Here is a 24,602-nt window from a genome sequence, read left to right on the forward strand (position 1 = left end):
CATGTAAAGATCTCTCAGAAAAGACAAATGTTGATATTTGTTTAAATACTTTTGGCGTAATATTTTTTTATTACAACTCTAAATCTTGCATTCAGTACATTGTTAATCGTTTTATTATAATGGGTAAGTTTTTTGTAAATTTATGTGTAAAGTTTTGGGGGGAAATCATTTTCTGGCTATTTTTTAAATTGACTATAAGTCATATATTTTGTTTTTAATGAGCATAAAAAACAAAGTCTTTTAAAAGTCAAAAAGTTTTTTTTTTCTTCTTCTTTCTTATCTGTATAACACAGATTGTAACAAAATTTTTTTCTAATGTTCCAAGTTTCTGCACTCTATTTTTGACTGTTTTTGAATCCAATAATAAAAAAGAAAGAAAAAAAAACTATTACAAAAACATTAGAATTTTTTTTATAAAGTTACAATCTCATAGCGCTCAAAATATGTGGGAAATGCTTTTTATAGATTGCAAAATATATGGTTTATTATCAGCACAATAAGAGCCAGTACAATAATGCAATACAAACTGTCTTCATCAAATGTACAACAGAACAAATATGCATCGGATTGAGCAACAAAGTTGAGCTCAGTTAGGATTATCAGAAGCATGGCTGTGACATATTCTGCTGCCAAAACACAAGAGAGCTCATGCAACTTTGTGTGGCCTTCACAGCTCTCAGACCGAAACGAATAAAGGTTTCAGATGGATGAAATAACAAATAATGCAATCGTTGAGGGTTATGGCAAGCATGAATAAATGCATTTGGCAGCAGAGAATAATTTCATAAAGTGTCAAAGTAGCAAAATAGGCTATTTAACCTGCAGAAAGTTGGCTAACAGTCTTTGTATAGTATCGTTTTAATTAAATGTACTCATATTTAGGACATTTTATGTTCAATCTAAAAGCTTATTCTAAAAACAAAAGTATTTTTAAATTAAAAAATAAATGTTATGCTTGTCTAGGGGTGTGTTGTTTTTTCTGAAGGCTTTATGTGAAGCTTTGGGTGGCTATAAATGCTAGACCTTGGTATTCTAAATTAAGTCAGCTTCTGCTTAGATTGCGTGATCTATAATGCTCATTATTGGCAACATAACACAGATCAGGTCCAACGTATATATAAATAAAACAAATGGAGTAAAACAATATCAAAAATACTGAAGAGGAGAAAGGTTTCCTTCTGAAGAAATGCATCACAAGCAATGACAAATTTCCGATTTCCCATTAGGAGTGCAGTTGATTGAGTCTTGATCGAACTGTTAATACATTCAATACATCTAACACAAAAACATACTTTGCAGAGATGTCATAATAATAATAATAATTTAAAAAAAACACTGTTTCACATCAGTTCACTTCCTCTGAGGACGTCCCAGAAAACCCCTGTAGATTTACAACTGAATTAAACAATTTTGGGTTTATTCTAAAGGAACAAGGAAGGTAAACAAAAACAAAAAATCAATAGAGCTGCCCATAAAGGAAATTTGGGGTTGCAAACCACAGCAACAGCAATAATAACAGCCATCTTATTCAGAAGCTTGTAGTTTCTTCCACTCGTTGTGAGTCCTGCTGGTTTCATGTAGACCACAGCAAACATCCCTTTCTGTTCCTGATGAAACACCTCACCTTCACCACCAGGTGATTTTAAACTCATAGATGGGCCTTTTACAATAGTAGTGGTTGATGAGGTGTTTGTCGCACACGCCGATGCATTGCTGGTCAGCAGAGATTCCCCGCTCTGCCAGATCGCTTACTATGCAGTGCAGAAGGTCATAAACATCCGCCACTGCCTCCCAGGGCCCGAAGGACACGTCGACCTCACAATGGTGCTCAAACAGCTTGGCCTCACTCTCAGAGCGCTCAAAACGCAATGAGTTGAACAGCGGTCTTTCATAAGGGGTGATGGGCATCTCTTCCTTGTACACACAGATCTTCAGTTTCGCAAAGCGTGCCTTCCGCTGCATGGCACGGAGTTTCGCGATCTCCACGATGCGCTCGAGATTTTCTAGAGCAGAAAAAGGAGCAATGTTTAGTCAATTCAAAATTACTTGTTTTATTTATGATTTCTAAAGGTGTAACAATATATTATCAGATAATGATATGACAAAATACAATATCATGTCTCATTATCAGGCCCACAGCCAGCCTGGTGAACGGGGTGGTTCTTTTTTTCTCTCAAAAAGTGGACCTTTTTGCAGTTATAGGCCTCATTTAGGATACTATTTAATTATGAGGTTTAAATACTGCATGTTAGCGACATTTTAAGCACTATTTTAGCTAAAATAGCTTGTATGTTTGTCATCATAACCCAAAAAGTACATTCGAAAATTCATATATCACAACAATAGCCAAATTAGTATTCAAATTCATTTTAATGTGGGCTGCTTTTGGTGCTTCACACCTTTTTATAGGTCAGTTTCAAGAATAGGGCCCAAGAATTAGATGAAAAGTTACTTTATTAAAAACAGGAGCAAAACATGACTTCACTTACATGAGATTGTATGTTTTCTTGCACAGCTGGATGTTGAACTCATGAAAAATAATTGTGTGCATTGGCCAAAACTGATCAGCTGAAGTCAGACCGAAGCGACAGCCAACGGAGGATTCCGCTTGGTCTTAAAACCTTTTTTGATGGGTTATTTTCACTGTCTATGATGACATAACAGTCAAAATAGGACAAATGAGCTGATGTATGGGACAAATTCTGGACCTTTGTCAGTGAGGGGTGGGTCTTTCAAACCACCTGAAACCCCCTGGCTACAGGCCTGATTATAAAGTTATGAAAGTTTGGACACATTTAATTTAGCCTCAGCCAAGAAAAGTCACACTTTTTTTGGAAAAAAATAAAATTATATATATATATATATATATATATATATATATATATATATATATATATATATATATATATATGGCAGTGGCATATTTTGCTACTTCAAACATTTTGAATTTTGTTAAAGGTCTAAATATATATACTAAAAAAATCACTTTCATTTTCTCTAAATATACATTGTAGCCTCATCTCTTCTCTCACAGTGTCTAAAATGGTTTGTTCGAAAATCTGTCTAACCTGCTTTGATTTGCCAAATGTCCCATTCTCTGATTGGTGACATAGTTTGATAAAAAAGTGTTCTTACAGCACTTATAAACAGTGATACCAGCAGTAATGCAGGTGTAGAATTAGCATATATGAATAAAACAAACAAACAGCCTCTTCTTGACAAATCGACAACAAAAACGAAAAACTGGGGCAGCAGAATATATAATAAAATTATCGCTATCGCGACAATAGTATGTGTAAAATCCCTATCGCAGATGTGATAACTTACATTTATATTGTGCAATGGTTGTTTATTTAAATTTGACCAATCAGATGGGGCCTTACTATATTTAGCCCCGCCTCTTGCTGTTCTGGTATTGGCTATAGCGGCCCAAATGTAAACCCAGGGCTGAAAATAAATACTTATGGTGGAATTCGAGATGAGAGAGAAAAATAACAACAGCCAATCAGTCAGAATATCTGCTGAGGTTTTCCCTCATTTGTAGTATTTTAAAGACTAAATGTTTGCAGCTGGCGATGCAGTGGCGCAGTAGGGAGTGCTGTCGCCTCACAGCAAGAAGGTTGCTGGTTCGAGCCTAGGCTGGGTCAGTTGGCGTTTCTGTGTGGAGTTTGCATGTTCTCCCTGCGTTCGCGTGGTTTTCCTCCGGGCGCTCTGGTGTCCCCCACAATCCAAAGACATGCCGTACAGGTGAATTGAGTATGCTAAATTGTCCGTAATGTATAAGTGTGAATGAGTGTGTGTTTGTGTGTGTGGATGTTTCCTAGAGATGGGTTGCAGCTGAAAGGGCATCCGCTATGTAAAAACGTGCTGGATAAGTAGGCGGTTCATTCTGCTGTGGCGACCCCAGATTAATAAAGGTAGTAAGCCGAAAAGAAAATGAATGAATGAATGAATGAATGTTTGCAGCTTGACATTGTTTTTTTTCTCTGAATTAGATCTAAAAAATATTGTATTTTTTATTGTATTTATTTATTAATATCATTACAAAATTATATTATTTAAAAACAACTAACATAAATATAATTTTTGGTCGTACTTTATATTAAGAGTCCTTAACTACCATGTACTTACATCAAAAAACAAATACAATGTACTTATTGTGTTTATAATGTATTTGAGAACAATTGTGGTGCATTTGAGTTGGGATAGAGGTTGTGTTAAGGACAGGTTTGGTGGTATGGGTAGGTTTAAGGGTAGGTTAAGGTGTAAGGGATGATCAACAATGTATTTACAAATGTAATTACAAAAGTTAATTACGGATGTAATTACATACAGGTATTTAATCAAGCATAAGTGCACTGTAAATGCATGTATTTACACAACAAGTACATTGTAACAAACTATTAATTCTGTGTAACTACATATTAATTAAGGCCACAATATAAAGTGGGACCTAATTTTTTGTATGGAAATGTTATTTCAAGAAATATTGCATGTTTTTCAGTTTCGTGTACCCCTAGTTTAAACCTCAGGTATAACAGCCCAGCATGAGGGTCAAAATAGACGCTGTTTGCAGGAAGTCAATAACGAGCATATTCTGGTATTATGCAAATGTGTTACAAACCTACATAGAATTGTGCAGGAAGACTAGAATTTAAAAAAATTGTGGTTAATTAGAATTTCAGGCAGCTCACAATAATTTTTCTTATAATAACTCCAATAACTCTACACTACCTGACAAAAGTCTTGTCGTCAATCTCAGTTGTAAGAGCAACAAATAATAACTTGACTTCTAGTTGATCATTTGGAAAAGTGGCAGAAGGTAGATTTTTCAGATGAATCATCTGTTGAGTAGCATCCCAATCATCACAAATACTACAGAAGACCTATTGGAACCCTCATGGACCTAAGATTTTCTTAGAAATTAGTCAAGTCTGGTGAAGAAAAAATCATGGTTTGGGATTACATTCAGTATTGGGGTGTGCAAGCGATCTGCAGAGTAGATGGCAACATCAACAGCCTGAGGTATCACGACATTTGTGCTCCCCATTACATTACGAACCACAGGAGAGGGCAAACTCTTCAGCAGGATAGCGCTCCTTCTCATATCTCGGCCTCCACATTAAAGTTCCTGAAATCAAAGAAGATCAAGGTGTTCCAGGATTGGCCAGCCCAGTCACCAGACATGAACATTATTGAGCATGCCAGGGGTAAGATGAAGGAGGAGGCATTGAAGATGAATCCAAAGAAATTTGATGAACTCTATTTCTGTTGATGATGGACATCATTTCTGTTAAGTGACAAGTCTTTTGTCTGGATAGAGTCAGACGTTACTGTCCTAATTAAATAATTGGAAATCAAGAAATGATCATATATTATTTTGGTAAAATAAGTGTAATCTAGAGGCCTTTTTCTTTCATATAAGCCTCTTCTGATACCAAATGATCAACTAGAAGTCAAAGTATTATTTGTTATTCCTAAAACTTGGATAGGTGACAAGACCTTTTCTCAGGTAGTGTATATATTAATGTAAAAAATTGTGCTCTCACAAAAACCTATACATTTTTATGTAGTTAAGCCTCTAATAATTTATATTACCTTTATAATAGGGCAAGAGATCAAGAAAAGCTTGTCGCACTTTCTCTCCAGTGAGAGGCTGTGTGTCTTCCAGGTTTTCCAAAAGAGGTCCAATAGCATAATATTGAGCTTCCCTGTGCACGGCACGAACACGGTCCCTCTGAGGCAGCTCACCCTCGCGCAAGAAATTCAAAATATCCCTAAAGCCAGAGAAGTATATACAAAGCTTCATATAAGCATGTCATTTTTAACTGGATATCAAGCAGTTATTTAAGTAATCCACCAAACGCTATATTCAGCTATTCAAAATGTTTACTTTGTATTTCTGGATTCTAGGCAGCGACCATAATCAGATATTCACTAATCTAAACACTTACCCAAAATATGTTCCGTCCCGGTCGATGAAATATCGTCCCTCTGCATCTCGGGGAATGTGGTGGCGGCCACTAAACATGGCGGCCAACATAGTGTCCTCATAACGTCGCAGGGTGGACAGGCGAGTGGTGAAATATGTTCCTCCTACATTCAAGGGGATGACCTCAGGAAACTGTGGAGAAAGAGGAGCGACGGAAATAACATTTTTACATCAGTCTCAATGTTCACTAGCGATCGAGAGGTTAGGGTTGGTAAGAATTTTTTTATGTTTTTAAAGTCATAACAAGGATTACAACATACTGTCATTTAACATTTAATAATTTGGGATATCCTCTTACCCAAAGCGACTTACAAAATAAGGCCAATAGAATAATCAATGTAAGAAAAACATGTAACTACTATAAGTATATGAGTTAATTCAATGCAGTGCACTATATAGATCTAATAAACAACAGGGTCAACTGGTGATAAAAACGATGAATCACTAGCCCTTGCAAAATTAATGTATAGTAATAGTGAAAAATATGACTATTATTTAACCCTTGTGCACTGTTCAAATTGACGACCCTTTTGTTATGTTGGACATGAACACATCCATTGAATTGAACCAATCTTGTTTGAAGAAATCTGGTAATCAACCTAAGCCCTAATCCCAAACTACTTAATGCTTTTAAAAATTACATGATTTTAACTCTTTAATTGCCAAATTCATAAATGATGTCACTGATTTGGTGAAAAAAACAAACACACACAAAATCACGTATTTTCAACATAAAAAGTAACTGTGGACTGGATTTTTTTAACTTATATCAGAGTCTTGGACATGTGAATGATTAGTAACAACACTGGCTTTGATGCATTGTTAGATTTTCATTTTTTCCTCCTTAATTTTCTGTTGGTGGCTGTTTTTGCCCCATTGACTTCCATTATAAACACATTTGATGATGCATAAATACACAGACTTTGTTTTTGTTTACTCCATGTAGTTCTGATAGCCGAGATGCATATTTTGATTCTCTCACACACATCTAGGTAAGTGCGTAAAGGTCACTCTTACTCATAGACACACACACTTTAGTTTGCATGTTATACTCCATATAAAATCCAGAAATTAAGCTTTTATTCGCACAGGATTTTCTAAAGGCTTAATGGTGCTAACAGTATCAACAGTAATCAACAGTGATCAACAGTAAAAATTATTAATTTTACCTCTTCCCAACAGGGGAAACCACCTACAATCGAAATTGCATGATTATATGGTGTTATGGTTGCGTAATAATAAAATGTGGTTATAATGAAAGTCAATGGGGCAAAAACAGCCACCAACAGTAAATTAGGAAGAAAAAAATAAAATTAATCAAAAACAGTGTTAAAGACAATGTTGTTTCACATGTCCAAGACTTTGATAAAAGGAAAAATAAATCCAGCCCACAATTACTTTTTATATTGAAAATATGTCAATTTATGTGTTTAATCACCAAATAAATGACATCATTTATGAATTTGGCAATTAAACAGTTAAAATCCTGTAATTTTCTAAGCAATTTAGTATTTTTGATCAGGACTGAGGTTAATTTACAGAAAAATGAAAATAACATTAATCTGATGCACTTTTACAGCAGTTTAATTCAGTGGATGTGTTCATCCCTAACATTACAAAAGGGTAGTCAATTTGCCCAGAGTGTATCGTTGAGTTTTTTAATAAATTCAAAGAATTTCTCAAATAAGATTTGTCACCAAAAAGTATTCTGCTAGCTAAAACAGAAAAAGTTGTGGCCAAATTAAGACACAAAAGCACTCCAGAGTGGATGAAAACATCCCCAAAAGTACATAAGGGTTAAAACACCCATTTTCAAATGTTATTTTCTTACTGTGATGGCAAAGCTGGATTTCTAGTACTCCAACCATCAGTGTCACATGATCTTGCAGAAATTATTCTAATATGACGATTTTTTTTAAAAGAAACATACTTTATTACCCAATTCACCTGTACCGCATGTCTATGGACTGTGGGGGAAACCCACGCGATCACAAGGAGAACAAGCAAACTCCACACAGAAACACCAACTGATCAAGCTGAGGCTCGAACCAGCGACCTTCTTGCTGTGAGGCAACAGCACTGCCTACTGTGCCACTGCGTCGCCCTCTTTGATTCATAACATTTTAAAAAAACAGCACTTCTTTTTTCTTTTTTTAACATTATAAATGTATTTTCTGTCCATTGTGTCCATTTCAACAGTACTAAATCATATATAGGCCTATATAGTGAATCTTTCTGACTTCAAATTTTAAACGGTACTGTATAACAAACATATTTCACCTGCCCCACCAACAAAAACATTTTTGGAATGCATTTATTAACTCATAATGTCGCTAGTTAACACACTTAATGCATTTTTTCAACCTCCCATAATTACAAAAATATCAACTATTTTGTAGAGGTTGAAATGTCGGTTTATGGTAAAAGTACCAGAATTAATACATATACTATGAAAAATCAGTAAATATAAAGTGTAAGACCAATTTATTTAAAAAAATAAAAATAAAATAAAAATTTTTTAACGCTAAATCAGCTTTATTTTTTTGACGTATGCCATAAAATATTTCAGATTCTCATTTAACATGTTTTCTTCAAGTGTAGTAGTGCAACATGATTATCTTTGTTTGATTTTCTTGTAAAACAACAATGCTGTGTGTGTTAACCCTTTTTTAAAACAGTCAAAACATGGTCAACTATTGGTAGAGCAGGTAATTAAAGGGTTAAAGTCTCCTTTGAATACTGTTACATTTGAAGTTCCTCTAAAACCCCGTTAGAAATGATAAACAAAGGTGTTAACCCAACCATATTACACATCCTAACAGGTCACATCGGGTTTATCAGCAGTAACTCTGCGGCGACAACTTTAGCGAGGACTTCGCACAGCGCGATTACTTTAATCCAGCCAATGTTTTGACAGACACGCGACGGGAACCAATCAGAGTCGCCCTACTGGCAAAATCAACCAATCAGAAAGCGCCAATAAGGAGGCAAACACGCTCAATATATCTGTTGCCTATGGAAACGGCTATGATTAAAGCGCTGGAAAACTTTGACGCGGATTTTCCAGATGATCTAATCTTATTTATAAGAAAAAAAAAACAATTAAACTCACAGGTATCTTACAGTTTAATCACATTTATAGTACAGTGATAAAAATAGCACATCCCCTGTTAAACCGCGGCGACTTTACCTCCTCAGGTGCGTCTAAAGTGTGAAGGGATTTGGCTAGATTCAGGTTAGCAACAGGAATGGCTGGTTTGCGGTACTCCTCTTCTCCTTTGTCCGCACCCGACATCGCATCCCCCGGTTTCTCAGAGTCATTCGCAGCCGAAAACACCACCATCACTCTGGGCTGAGGAGGGACCGTCCGCCCCTCCTGCGCGAACCTCCTCACCCGTGATGTTGCCATTTGGAGCGGAGCTGCAGCGCTAAAGGAAAGCGGAGGCGGTTCTCCGTTCGGGGTTTCTCCTGCTCCATTATGCTGCATGCACACACCCGACAGCAGGCTCGGTGATGGTGGAGATGAAGGCCCACACTGTCAGCGACTGTTTTGATGTCCAGAAAGGCGGCTGGGTTGCACAGCGCACCCCGAGCGAGAGGTGTGGTCTGTCGGCCGGTCAGGTGGATGTGAGGCTGCTCTTGTGCGCTGATAAAACGCGTACGCAGGTGGCGTAGGTAAAAGCGCACTGCCGGAATGTTTTCAGATATCACTCCGCTATCGGCGTAAACATAAATAGAGATTTACAAACGTGCGTAACTTGTGTACGCGCATTTCCTCTGGCTTAGCGTTTATGTAGGGCAGAGTTGATATTTGCTCGTTTTACGGGGCAGTTAAACAAACTGGGCAAAATAAAGCAAATAAAACACACACAATATGCTTTGACCTGGAATACAAAGTTTTAAATACACTTTCATTAAATTATTTTAATTTTACTTTATTGTTATTTACATAAATGCATTTTATTAGCTGTTTTTTTAATCTTTCATGTAATAATCATACTAAAATAATTAGGTAGATATTTTTCTGATCTAGTTAAATAATAAAAATACGATGTCACAATGTTTAGACTTAAAACACTACGAATAACTGTCTATTAAACAACTGTTAATAATAAAGATACTGTATATTGAAGAGAACAATAGCTTAAGCACTTAACAAAAATAAAATAACTAGAAATGTAAACATAAAAGCGGTAATAGTACATTGTTTTGAGAAATAATACAATTTCTCTAAACAACAGCATAATTATACTATTATATGTTTGGTATTGCATTAGTGAAAAAAATAGATTTGGGAAATATACAGTTTGTAAGTATCCCTCATTCTGTTTAGCTAAAATGTATTTATTTTGAAAAAAAAGATTTAAATATTGTATTTTATTTAGATATTCATTCATTCATTTTATTTCAGCTTAGTCCCTTTATTAATCAGGGGTCGCCACAGCGGAATGAACTTATCCTGCATATGATTTACACAGCAGATGCCCTTCCAGCTGCAACTCAGTACTGGAAAACATCCATAAACACTCATTCCCACACATACACTACGGCCTTCTACTTAAATAGTTTTATTAAATTAAATCATCATCATTAATAGAAACATAGAAACTACATAAAATATGTGACATTGTTGAGGACTAGGATAATGATATTTCTTGTGATATAACATTTCCCTCAAGGCACATAACATTTATTTAATATTTTACATCTCTCTGTGATACAGATATTGTATGTAATATTATTGTGATAACCATATTTGTATTTTTGTATTGCTATACGACCACTAATCAATAATATAGAACATATATCTATAATATATATCAGTGGAAACTGATCATAGACTGTAACGAAACTGATCCACTGATCTATATATAATGATAATTCCTTTGTAATACCTACACTACACTGGCCACTTTATTAGGTACACCTTTCAAACTGTTCGGTAATGGAAATTTTTTATCAGCCAATGATATGGCTACTATTCAATGCATTTAGGCATGTAGACATGGTCAGAGATGATCTGCTACAGTTCAAACCAAGTATCAGAATAGTGAAGAAAGAGGATTTAAACTTTAGACTTTGAACGTGGAATGGTTGTTAGTGCCATAGGATTTTCATGCACAACCATCTCTAGGGTTTACAGAGAATGGTCTGAAAAAGAGAAAATATCCAGTGAGCGGCAGTTCTGTGGGCACAGATGCCTTGTTGATGCCACAGGTCAGAGGAGAATGGCCAGACTGGTTCCAGCTGATAGAAAGGCAACAGTAACCAAATTATCCACTTGTTACAACCGAGGTATGCAGAGGAGCATCTCTGAATGCACAACATGTCCAACCTCAAGGCAGTTTGGCTACAGCAGCAGAAGACCACACCAGGTGTCACTCCTGTCAGCTGAGAACAGGAACCTGAGGCTACGATTCACACCGGCTGACCAAAATTGGACAATAGAAGATTGGAAATGTTGCCTAGTCTGATGAGTGTCGATTTCTGCTGGGACATTCGAATGATAGGGTCAGAATTGGGCATCAACAACATGAAAGCATGGATCCATCCTGCCTTGTGTCAACGGCTCAGGCTAGTGGTGGTGGTATAATGGTGTCAACACCATAGCCTACCTGAGTATTCTAGCTGACCATGTCCATGCCTTTATGACCACTGTGTACCCATCTTCTGATGCCTACTTCCAGCATGATAACGCACCATGTCATAAAGAGTAAATCATCTCAGACTGCTTTCTTGATCATGACAATGAGTTCACTTTACTCAAATGGCCTCCACAGTCACACAAAATCAATCCAATGGATCACCTTTGGGATGAGGTTCACATCACGGATATGCAGCTGATAAATCTACAGCAACTGTATGGTGCTATCATATCAATATAGACCAAAATCTCTGAGGAATATTTCCAGTACCTTGTTGAATCTATGCCACGAAGGATTAAGGCAGTTCTGAAGGGAAAAGGGGATCCAACACGATACTAGTAAGACCTACCTAATACAATTCCCTTACATTCATACATTACCCATATATATTCACAATGTATGGACATGTTTACTACATATTTATTACACATCTATAGAACAGTAAACAGAATACAAACAAAAATACACAGAGGTACAGTTTAATAAGTTCATGAGATATTTTACCAAAAATGTGAAGTTTTATTTATAAAGATCAGTGGCCCTTAGCACACTTAAAAACCTACGGTCTGTTATGTAATCACTATGACGTGGTAACAGCATGAACGTCGCACCAATCGTGTACTTGAAACTTTTCTTAACGCACGCCATTGGTCGAAAGCCACTCAACCTGCAAAAAAGCGCAGTTCTTATTGGTCGCTTCGCTGCACGCGGAAACATGTTCATAGTTGATCTCAGTCTCCGCAATGGCGGCGGTCAGACTGCGGTTCGGGAGAGGAGCTTATACGCTTTCAAACCGCCCACTTTTGGATAAACCAGTGTCAAACGCGGCGTATATTGCAGCTTTAATAAAATCTCCACAGCTTTGGGAGTTCGACAGGATCGAAGCGCATAAAATACTGTGCGAAACGAGACCGGCCGGTGTGGAGACTCCAAGAGGGAGTAAAGAAACAAACAGCTTTAACGCATTGCTGGACTCTAATATCAGCAAATGGACTGATTATCGTAAACTGAAGTCAAAGGCATCGCAAACTCACGCGTTTTCAAGAAAGAGCTCGTGTTTGGGAAAACTTATATCCAGCCATACTGGTGCTCGCTCCCATTTAAGGAGATCCATTTATAAAAAGACTCCTTATGGACGTCCTAATGATTATTTATGGCACTTTATGTCCTCCAGCAGAGCGTATAGCGGCACGCAGTATAACAGCCGTCCAGAGGAGCCCTTACACAAATCAAAATCTGCTTATTATGACATTTTGGAAGTGTCTCAGTCGGCCACGCATGCGCAGATTAAGACCGCTTATTATAAACAGTCGTTCATTTATCACCCTGACAAAAACGCAGGGAGCGAAGACGCCACGCATCGGTTCTCTCAGATCAACGAGGCCTACAGTGTCCTGGGCAATAAAGAGCTGCGGAGGAAATACGACCGCGGCATTCTGAGCCAAGCGGACCTGCGGGGCTCCAGCAGAGGCGCCGCCGGCAGAGAGAGTCCGGCGTCTGGGCAGCAGAGCCGCGCTCGTCACTCGTCAACGGTCGGTTTCTCGCAGCAGAAAATCTTCGACTTCGACACCTTCATAAAGGCGCATTATGGAGAGCAGCTACAGAAGGAGAAGCAGAGGAGACAGCGCATGCAGGAGATGCTGGAGAAGGACTCGAAACGCTCTGAGGACATGAAGAAGGACGTTATGGCGGAAGTTATACTCGGGGTGATAGTGATTTTAGGTGCGGTGTTCTTGTTCAGCTCCAAAAAGTGATACTTGAAGAAGCAGACCTCACATTTTAACTGTTAAAGCGACACTTTCACGCCAAAAAAATCTAAATTCTGTCATCATTTACTCCCCATTAAGTTGATTCTTACCTGTTTGAGTTTCTTCTGTTGAACAGAAAGGAAGATGTTTTGAGTAAAGTTGGAAACCTGTTGCATCTGTTGACTTGTATAGTGATAGGAAAAACACATACCATGGAAGTCAATGGTTACAGGTTTTCAACTTCTGTCAAAATATCACCTTTTCAACAAAAGATAGAAACTCAAAAGATTTTTAACTGCTTAAGGGTAAATGGCAAGTACATTTTTATTTTTGGAAGAAATATATGGAAATGATCATATTGACCATTTTTATTCATACATTTAATTAACAAGAAGATAAATACTTTAGGATACCAATTAGAAATGTTAATTATTTGAGATATAAATACGATATATATATATATATATATATATATATATATATATATATATATATATATATATATATATATATATATATATATATACATATACACACACACACACACACACACACACACACACATATATATATATATATATATATATATATATATATATATATATATCCTGAGACCCCAAGAATTTTTTTTCTTTTTTTTCTATGATATCCTACATTCTTTGGGTTAAAAAAATCTACAATTTAGAGTTTTTACATTTTGTTTGTATTTTTAATTTTAGAGCATGTCCACTGTAGTGGAGCACAGGACCAAAACAAAGTGATGGTAATCCAAAACAAAAGCGATTTAAAACTGATTGTCATCCTTTAAATGTCTCTAATTGTCTGATTGTCAGACTCTAAATCAGAGTCTCCCTCATCTATCTTCTAAAGAATCCTCTCTGCTTCAGTTCTGCCCCCTACAACATGCAGTCATTAATTACAATAAGATGGTCCTGGTGTCCACTATAGTGGACATTTAAAGGATGATATTTTGAAAAACAAACAAGTTAACAGTTTTAAAAAGCTAATGTATTGTTCCTGACACTTTAATAAACATATATATATATATATATATATATATATATATATATATATAATAATAGTAAAAAAAACATTTAAAAAGCTACATTTTACACACCTCTCTTCTTCCCATAAAATGTGCTTTTTTGTATGTCGGCCATTTTGGAAGCAGTGTAAGAAGTGGTTCCTAGCATGCCAGCCAATCAAATGACAAATCACTAGAAAGCCCAGTTCCTCTGAACAGTACAACAGGACTTGACAGAGTAGCTCAAAAATTCAAAGAAAATTCATGAAAAAGCAGTGTCCACTACAAAGGACACAAGTCAATGGGCGGGGTCTAAGGATATATATATATATATATATATATATATATATATATATATATATGTAACATTTATAATCCATACATTTATATAAATAGTTTTATGTAATAAATAACGAGTCAACAGAAAAGAATTGATAAGTTATAGTATAGCTATACGTTTGTGCTCTACCTCATCTGTTAAACTATTTAAAGTAATAATGTTGAATAAACAATTAATCTAAATTGATAGTAAACACAGCACTATTTTGCACAAGGATCCTTGGTTTGTTATTGTTATTTGTCTGGGTTCACTTCATCTGAGCTGTTAAGTGTTGTGTCCAGAATCAGTGTCATTTGATTATATGCCAGAATGAGGAAAATGTTCGAAAATAGGGTTATGGCTGGCTAATTGTTGCTAACATAAGCTCGGAGCTCATTTTGTGGGGATAAACTGAAATTACAGCAATGTAATTTATATGTGCCTTTATGTTTAAATACATAACTGAATATGTATATTGTCAATAAAGTAAATAAATTATTTCAATATTCTAGAAACACTCTTTGGGTTTATTTTTATGGGGGGACAATGTTTTTACAGATTATTATGGCACACAAGTGTTTTTTTTTTTTAGCTTTGATATGATTATACTTGGACCACTAAAGTTGCATGGAATGTAAGTTTGTTTGTATGTAAGTTTCTTTTCTGGACTTTGAATGTCTTTGCACCATTGCTCTATATAGAGGATAAGAGAGCTCTCAGATTTCATCTAAAATATCTTCATTTCTGTTCCAAAGATGAATGAAGGAGTCAGGAGATGAAGGTCACCAAAGAAAACATCCAATTAGCTAATGACAATGCATTAACACTGTGTAGACATGGTCAAGAAGATCTGCTGAAGGTCAAACTGAGCATCAGAACAGGGATGAAGGAGGATTTATATGACTGAACGGGACAGTTGTTGATGCCAGAATATTTCACAGACTAGGATTTTCATGCACAACAATTTCTACAATTTACAGACAACAGTCTGAAAAAAGGGAACTGATCCAGCAAGTGGCAATTCTGTGTGCGAAAATACCCTGTCGATTCCAGAGGACAATGACCACTGGTTTGAGCCAATAGAAAAAAATGAAACTCAACAGTTCTTACAACTAAGATCTGCAGAAGAGCATCTCCTTGAAGCAGATGAGCTACAACAGCAGAGGAGCACTCCAGGTGCACAATTCACACAGACTCCCCAAAAACTGGACAGCAGAAATTTGGAAAAAATGCTTCTTATTTGACGAGTTGCAATTTTTGCAGCATTCCAATGGTCAGTTCAGAATTTATTATGGAGGCATGAATCTATCTTGCCTTGTATCAACGGCTGGTTGGTGTATTGGTGTGGGGCAGTTTTTGTTTTAACACTTTGGTCACCCAAGTACCATCTGAGCATAATCTAAATGCCACAGCCTACCTGAGTAATGCTGAAGTTCATCCCTTAATGACCACTTCTTATGATGGACCCTCCCAGCAAGATAATGCATCAGGTCACAAGGCTTAAATCACCCTTAACTGGTTTCCTGAATATGACAACAAGTTCAGAGATCTCGAATGGCCTTCTCACCAGATCTCAGTCCAGTAGAGTACTCTTTGCATTCGATAGAATGTACACCTGTCGCAATAATTAAATCGACTTATCTCGCAACACATGGATGTGACATCAATAATCTTTGGTGACACATTATGTATTGCCAATTATGTTCGCACGAAAATGGATGTCACCAACGTTTTAGCTGATTGTGCAGCTTCCGTTATCTAATCTCTTTTGGAGGAGCCAACGAGTTCAGGGAACGCCTTAAGAAATAATGTGAAGAATGAAGAACCAAGAAAAGCTGAATTTTCACAATTTCCTGAAAACTACTGATGGTTTGCTGTCAAGCTGTTTCAAACCTGCAGTCCACTTCCAGAAAAGTGGCAGTGGAAAAACGTCACACATTCATATAAGATTAAAGCCACATCACGGGTGACGCTATAAAGCTTATATTTAGGACATTTACTACAGTATTTTAACACCAAATTACAGAAACTAACTTTAAAGAGATTGTTGACCCAAAATATTAAAATTCTGCCATCATTTACTCATCCTTGAGATTTGCTCTTTTTCTGTTAAACACAAAAGATATTTTGAAAAATGTTGTAAACCTGAAACCACATCTATTGTAGGAAAAACGAATAATATGGAAGTGAGTGGTTACAGGTTTCCTCCTCCTTTAGTGTTCAACAGAAAAAGAAAACAAGACTGGTCTGCAGCTAGCTCTCTGCAACTCTCACATGGTTGCCCACTGAATCTAGGCATGGCTGCACCCGGTTAGTACCTGGATGGGAGACCACATGGGAAAGCTAGGTTGCTGCCGGAAGTGGTGTTATTGAGGCCAGCAGGGGGCGCTCAACCTGTGGTCTGTGTGGGTCCTAATGCCCCAGTATATTGATGGGGACTCTTACTGCTCAGTGAGCGCCGTCTTTCGGATGAGACGTTAAACTGAGGTTCCGACTCTCTGTGGTTGTTAAAAATCCCAGGATGTCCTTTGAAAAAGAGTAGGGGTTTAACTAAGGCATCCTGGCCAAATCTGCCCACAGGCCTCTGTCCATCATGGCCTCCTAACCCTCCCCATATCATGATTGGCATATCATCACTCTGTCTCCTCTCCACCAATCAGCTGGTGTGTGGTGTGCGGTCTGGCGCAAAATGGCTGCCGTCGCGTCATCCAGGTGGATGCTGCACACTGGTGGTGGATGAGGAGATTCCCCCCCTTTGTGTAAAGCGATTTGAGTGCCCAGAAAAGCGCTATATAAATGTAAGGAATTATCATTATTATTAAGACTTTGTCCCTTGAAAGTGTTTATGACTATTTTTATTATGCTACTGTAAAATCACAGTAATCATCTTACGTTCAATCCTTCCCTCACTCGTGAACAAAACTCCAAGATACTTTAACTCTTCCACCTTGGGTAAGGACTTTCCTCCAAGCTGGAGATGGCAAACCACCTTTTCCAAGGCCATGGTGCTCCACCAGAAAAAGGTGGTTTGCTATCTCCAGGTTGGAGGAAAGTTCTTACCCAAGATGGAGGAGTTAAAGTATCTTGGGGTTTTGTTCACGAGTGAGGGAAGGATTGAATGTGAGATAGACAGGCGGATCGATACAGCAGTAATGCAGTCAATGTATTGGTCCGTTGTGGTAAAGAGAGAGCTGAGCCAAAAGGCAAGTTCTTGATATTCTGGTCAATCTACGTTCCTACTCTCACCTATGGTCATAAGCTTTGGGTCATGACCGAAAGGACAAGATCTCGGATACAAGTCGCCGATTTGAGTTTCCTTTGCAGTGCACTACCTTATAGATAGGGTGAGGAGCTCTTTCACCGGGGAGGAGCTCGGAGTAGAGCCGTTACTCCTCCACATCGAGAGAAGTCAGCTGAGGTGGCTTGGGAATCTGTTTCGGATGCTTCCTGGACGCCTACCTAGGGTGGTGTTTCAGGCATATCCCACCAGGAGGAGGCCTCGGGGAAGACCCAAGACACACTGGAGGGACTATGTCTCTGCTTGTCTGGGAACGCCTCGGGATCCCCCGAGGAGCTGGAGAAAGTGTCTGGCGAGAGGAAAGTCTGGGGTTCTCTCCTAAGACTGCTGCCCCTGCGACCCGACCCCAGATAAGCGGATAAATATGAATGAATTATCGTAATATAATTAGTAGCATGAAATATCACTCAATGCAATTTCTAAAAAATAAATAAATATGGATTTGCTGATAAATCTTGCAAATGTAGACCAAAATCTTTGAGTAATGTTTTTGTAGGATTACGTTCTGAAAACAAAATGGAGCTCAACCTTATGCACCTAAGTGACCAGTGAGTGTACATACTCATAAAAGCATTTACACATGATGATATAAATAATAGATTTCGAACATTAGTTTCAAGTTTCCGACATAAGAAACGCTCAAATAAATGCAGAGTACAGTGGTGATGTGTTTGTACAAAAGATATTTACTTCAGTTAATACACCTATGGTGGTAATGAGGAATAATAATAATAATTATAATAATAATAATGAATTTCAAACAGTGATATTGCTTCTTTTTTCAATTTGGATTAGAACTGTAACAGCGCTGGGAACAGAATACAAGACTACATGATGATACACAAAGGAAAAACCAACCGAACTGAATACATATCAAGAGAACAAAGTGGAAGAGTCTTTATTCAGGTAAAATGGAGGATTCAGCTCCATCTTGTGGTTCAAAACCATGACACATAGAAAAATAAACCATACAACTGTCGTTAGCAGGTGTTAAGAGGGAAAGTGTCACCAACAAACTAATGGACAAAAGGACTGTGCTAAACCGAGGTTCTACCTGAGCTTTGAGAGACCTAAGGAGAATCTATAGGATACCAGCTTGTGTCGGGAGCTGCCTGTCATTTTTCATTACAAGGCTTCATATTACCCATAATACAGCATACAGAGCAACAACAGAAAGAGAGAGAGAGAGAGATCTGCATGTCATGATCAAGACATCCCATTTCCATAGATTGTTGGTCGAAATGAATGGTGATACTAAAGTGTTGCTCTCGCTGAGACAGATGTATAATCGTCGTGCTCGCCTCACATGTAACACAACTACACAACTTTCAAAACAAACAAACAGAAATGAATGTAAATGGATCTCCATCTGGGATACGATGAAACAAATTGTGGCTGTTCAGAACATACTGTCTCAGGTGAAGAAAGAACATACTGTCTCAGGAAGTGATGTAAGTGTGAGGGAATAAACGAGGTAACAATTATGACATCACTAGCCAACTAAGCTACGGACGAATATCTACATTAATGCTACTCGTGACTACCAATGTAATATCAATAATGATGATCGTTATTTATTTATCTATTTTTTTTTGTTGCTTAGTTTTTCTATTTTTTTTTGTTGATTTTTTTGTCCTTTTTTTTAAGAAATCATATAAACGTGCTGTCTCTGTGCAGTCGTTATTGTTGATGTGTTTTTAGTCATCTGCAATACTTTCCATAGAAAAATATTTGCAAAAAGCAGAGAAAAAAGTGCTGGACATCTGTCTGTTTTTTTTTTTTCTTTCATGCCATGAAATCGACAGTACAGTTACGTTTCAGTCAGTGAGAAGAACGTGACGGACATAAAAAGGCGTCCTTAATATAGACCAGATCTGAATGTGCTCCTAAAAGTGTGTGTGTGTGTGTTTCTTCTGTGTTCAATTGAGATCACATGTTTATGATCAGAAAAAAAAAAAGAGTCTTTACAAGCTGATTTGTCTGCTTTGACAATTTGGTCCACACTATAGTAGAGTTTCCACAAGCCGAATCCCATCTGTGAACTTCCTCCAGCGTAGGGGAAACTTGCCGTTAAAATACAATAACATGGTTATAAACATATGATGAATGCCTAGACATGATTAAAACACATTTGGGATGAGTAAATGTGGCGTTAACCGATCGAAAATTGCCTTTGGTTTTTTTAGTTTTTGTATGTTTTACAAGCTTGAATCCTGGGACAGCTGTTTTCTCTCAGATAAAACGATAGAGACACCCTAAAAGTACTGAATGTTATGACCTGAGACTATATGAGACCTTATTAATATAAACTTGCTGGCGGAGATTGCTAAAAACGTAGTTTTATGATCTGACACACGGTATTTTTCCGATTAAGTAACGTGGAATGAAGACGACGCAATTATAGTAGCGAACAGTTTTTTTCAGTGAAGGCACTCCAATGTTAGACGTGGAGAGAAAGTTCGAGAAACAGTCGCGGGCTTCTGACGTGTTCATATTTTTCGATTGGTTCACGTAGTATCTCTCTGTGCTTTCGTTAGGTCTTAAAGAGACAAATTTGATTTGAATCATTCATTGGCACGCGTAAAAAAGGCCAAAAGGTAGTTTTAAGCCGACGGCGTTCTTCGAGATTCGTCGGCGTAATTTTTTTTAACGCAACCAAACGACATCAAGTGAATTTCATTCCTACTTAAAAAGAACAAAAAAAAAAAGTCCAATTCCTCAAGGTGCAGCTCAAAGCGACAGCTAAAATTTTCAGTGACGTTAACTACCAGTTGTTCACTGGCTCATTGTAGCAACTAAGCTTGATTGCGATAATAATAAACGTAATCTCAGGAAGTTCGCAGGTTAATCACCTGAAAACCTAATTCAAGAGCGTCATTTGTAGAGTGAATACAGCCAAACGCAATTCGCCTTGAATTGTCATCTCGTTAAAACATCTAAAATGCGTACTAATTAAAATCATTAATGCAATACATAGAATTCTGCTTCCTTTGTCAACGTAGAAACTGTTCATCCAGCTCACTAACCGAGTAAAATATATGGAAAAAAAAGAGATAATCTTCAGAATTAATCAATAGACATGTATCAAAAGTACATCATTTAAATGTAATCCAATACTGCCGGCAGTCTATTAGTCTAAAAATATGTAACCTGACCTTTTATAGTCCCTTCCATTACAAAAAAAAGAACACGTATAACAATATAAGACATCAATATGTAAAAGACAGCATCTATAAATAAGCAAACCACACCAACAAACAAACGGAAAAAAAAAATATCTACCATTAGTTTATGCGCGTAAATAAAAAGAACTTAAACGTACTATGTGATATGCTGCAGGACTGCTAAATAGCTTAGGGACGTGAGGAGGTGTTTGCTTCCACTGCCTGTGGCGAGTAGTAGTAGTAATATACAAATATAGATCACTCTTGTCAACAATCACACGCACACAAACACCCGCACACTCAAAGGTTTCGCACGCAGACGAGCGCGTGGCACCGGCGATCTGCGCTTTCGTTCACTAAATCAACTGCATACAATGACACAAGGGCCGGAGGTGAAAAGTGAGCAGGTTTCGAAAAGGTGATTCAGGAGAGAAAGAACATTTCTACAGAGGTGCCAAGTCCTTGCAGCGTCGTCTGACGCATGCGATTCACCTCAGGTTGCCAACGTTAAAAGAGCTTTTCATTCACAATCGACATATTTTCCTCTTTTTTAAAATGTGTGTTAAACAAGAACTGTGGATGAAAAGTCCTCCGTCATTTACAGTATGAAGAAAACTAAAGTCCATTTCGTAAGTTTTTTGTTTTTTTTCCAGTCGTCTCGGAGGACAGGTGAACATACTCGTGGACGCCGTGAAAAGCTTGGGTGAACAATGAGTGGAGAAGCTGGTGAAAAACCTGAAGTTTCGAGTTTGCACGAGAGCGTCCGGTACCCTGGTGCTGAGGACCAGCCCATACAGTGCACACCATAGAATTAGAATTTATAACACCATGGATATTGGATTAGAATGGTAATTCCAAACCGCCCAACTTGGTTAGAGGTCTCTGATGTATGGTTCTATTATAAGAGGATAAAAATCAGGCTTGTTCATTCTCTTTAAAAAATATCTCGTCAGGAATATTTACTCAAAGTACTGTACAAATCCTTTTTTTCTTCACTATCTGTCTTTGTTTTGGCCTAAAATGACGTTTGTTATTAAACAAGACCTCCGCGAGCTTTAAAACGCAAGTCGCGGGGGTGATTAAAGCTATGGAAAAGAAATAAAGGAGCGCTACCCTTACAAGAGACCTAAATAAAAGAAGAAAAATTGACACTTAGCTATCGAGTTACGAAATATCTCCCGTCTCCCATTTGCATCGACCTTACAAGAACGAAATGAATTTTTGCGTGATACGTGGATTCTTATGACAATTGTTTTCGTTTGCGTGATTTTCGATTTTTTTTTTCTCTCTTTTAGGCCGTTGGCGTGTAAAATCGAAAGGAGTGCTGTTTAGAGTCAACTGACTGTGCAATCTCTCGGTGGCAACTTAATTGCTATAAAAAGGATTTTCTTCTCGCATCGGAGAAGTTTCCGTACTGTGAAAATAATGCGGCTTCCATTACTCTGGAATCCATTGCGTACTAGAGTTGCATAGCCATTGGATGGCCTCCTCTGGGGAAGGGAGGGAGAGGCAGGTGGGGGACGGTGCACCCGTGTTCCTTCAGCCAACACTTACTTTTAAATGTTTTGGTTAGAAACCTAGTCTCTGCTCACGGCCGAAGCGTACGGTATACAAAAGAGGAAACTCCCAAGAGTCTTGAGAACTGATAAATTATTGTAACAGTTATTCAGCTAGTTGGTGAGAACGTCTCTACTAGAAATAGAGACACTGTGAGATCATAGTGTGTGAGTGTGTTTTTTGTGACTGTCGCCAGTCTTGAGAAGATTTCGTGGGAACGCTCCCTCTCCTGTGCTTTTCAGTTTTGTGTCGTCACCATTAGCCAATGGTGTGTCACAGTCCTGTGGCCAGCAGGGCTGTTAAGTGCTTCACAAAATAAACAGACTAAAAACTCGTTTCCTTTTCTTGTTCTTGTCTCTGAAAGCCCACTTCGAAACAGCAAATGGAAAACCCTTGGGTTGACCGGTGGTGTGTGTGCACCAGGCTTGGCCGGGTTAGCTCAGTGAGGGACAAAGTGAGAATAAAACGTCAAGATGGCGGCGGAGTCTCAGAACTCCCATTCGTGAGGCTCGTCTCGGTTCGCCGCTTTCTCCAGCCGGTGGATGATGTTGTTGAGGTTGGCTGCTTTCTTCTTGCGTAGACTGCTATCCTTTGGATTTCGGCAGGGGGTCGTGGCAGCATTGGTGACGGATATGGACTCGGGGATGCCGAACAGGCTGTCTATGATGCCTCCTCGTGGCCGGCTGGTGCCCGAGGCACTAGGAAACTCGCCCTCGCCATCTTCTTCTCTGTGGCCGAGGCCCGGGCTCTCCAGGAAGCCCTTGCGCTCCTCTGAGCCACTCGGTCGGCCTTCTGCCGTGCTGTCGGACTCAGTGCCGTCGCAGCTGTTTTCTCCCTCGCCTCCAGATTTTCCAGGCCGTGCAGATGGAGATCCACCTTCACCTGCTGCTGCCTGGATCTCTTCGATAAAAAGCTCTCGCCGGATACGAGACCTGTGAGAACAAGAGCGAGACTCATGAGGAAAACAGATACATTGAATTACACAGGGCATATGCAAGAATCCTAAAGGTCATTTCAACACCTTTTAAAGACTTTTTAAAGACCTTCTCTGAATATTTTAAGACCTCATGGCCACTTCAAGTTCTAATCAGTATCAAACCCTTAACTTACTAAGCAGTTGTTAATAAACAGTTGTAGTTAAATAAATAAATGAAGCACAACCATGCAACAGAACTCAGATAAGTTCGAAAGCTTGAAAGAATAAATTACGTGGTTGTTTTCAGCGACAGTCTTCAGCCACTGTTTAAACTCGTCTTTCTCCAACCAGGAGTATGCAAACTTACAATTTTCCATTTTGCCGTCTGTTTCACTACATGTGGAGAGCGTCACATCGCCTTCCCATGTTTGCACAAATTACAGTACGTGACATGGCCGGACGTGCCCCGGCCCGAAGCAATCGTGTAGATAAAGCACGCAGTTGTATATATTAGAAGGAAAATAAATATATTTATGCTTTATTTGGAGTCAGACATTTTGGACTACGCTTGAACAAAATTTAATAACACGATTAAGACTTTTTAATACCTTTAAAGAGCCTTAATTTTTTTATAATTGATTTATCAACTTTTAATTCTTTTTAAGACCCCGCGGACACCCTGTTATATGTACAATAGTGATGCGCGCATGACAGTTGTATCCACGGGCGCTGCGGATAATCCGCAGGTCAGGTAATAAAAAAAATACATTATGATTAATTGCGGATGGGTGAATGAGATGAATTGTTAATTGTTTTTGCTTTGTGTTTTTAAACATTCTGTAAAATACGAATGTGTTTTTTAATGCATTTTCATCAGGCAAACAAACACGAATTTGCACGCTAATTGAAAAAAAATATGCGCAGGAGGTTTGATTTGAT

General features: G+C 38.0%; 3 protein-coding genes across 11 annotated transcripts in view; 1 reads left to right on the top strand and 2 right to left on the bottom strand.

Annotated features, from left to right (window-relative positions):
- Positions 1-462: 462 nt before the first annotated feature.
- kctd7 (potassium channel tetramerization domain containing 7) lies at positions 463-9,624 on the bottom strand. Of its 2 annotated transcripts, none has more exon segments than NM_001045333.3 (4): positions 463-2,003; positions 5,599-5,777; positions 5,955-6,124; positions 9,183-9,624. In NM_001045333.3, coding segments are annotated over 4 exon segments (1,023 nt in total). In that variant the 5' UTR covers positions 9,480-9,624; the 3' UTR covers positions 463-1,626.
- A 2,728-nt stretch (positions 9,625-12,352) lies between these two features.
- On the top strand, positions 12,353-18,479 carry dnajc30a (DnaJ (Hsp40) homolog, subfamily C, member 30a). The gene is made up of 2 exons (XM_087271023.1): positions 12,353-13,359; positions 15,484-18,479. Exons 1-2 carry the CDS (start codon positions 12,381-12,383, stop codon positions 15,489-15,491), a joined length of 987 nt encoding a protein of 328 aa, XP_087127149.1. The 5' UTR covers positions 12,353-12,380; the 3' UTR covers positions 15,492-18,479.
- A 420-nt stretch (positions 18,480-18,899) lies between these two features.
- cux1a (cut-like homeobox 1a) overlaps positions 18,900-24,602 on the bottom strand; it is a 259,039-nt gene continuing 253,336 nt past the window's right edge. For all 8 annotated transcript variants that reach the window (XM_087270994.1, XM_087270993.1, XM_087270991.1 and 5 more), the window contains one exon: positions 18,900-23,679. In XM_087270994.1, coding sequence (XP_087127120.1) covers positions 23,235-23,679 — 445 coding nt within the window. In that variant the 3' untranslated portion in view covers positions 18,900-23,234. The remainder of the gene's footprint in view (positions 23,680-24,602) is intronic.

The sequence above is a fragment of the Danio rerio genome, chromosome 10 (genome assembly GCF_052040795.2).
Source record: "Danio rerio strain M-AB ecotype USA chromosome 10, GRCz13ab, whole genome shotgun sequence".
NCBI lineage: Eukaryota > Metazoa > Chordata > Actinopteri > Cypriniformes > Danionidae > Danio > Danio rerio.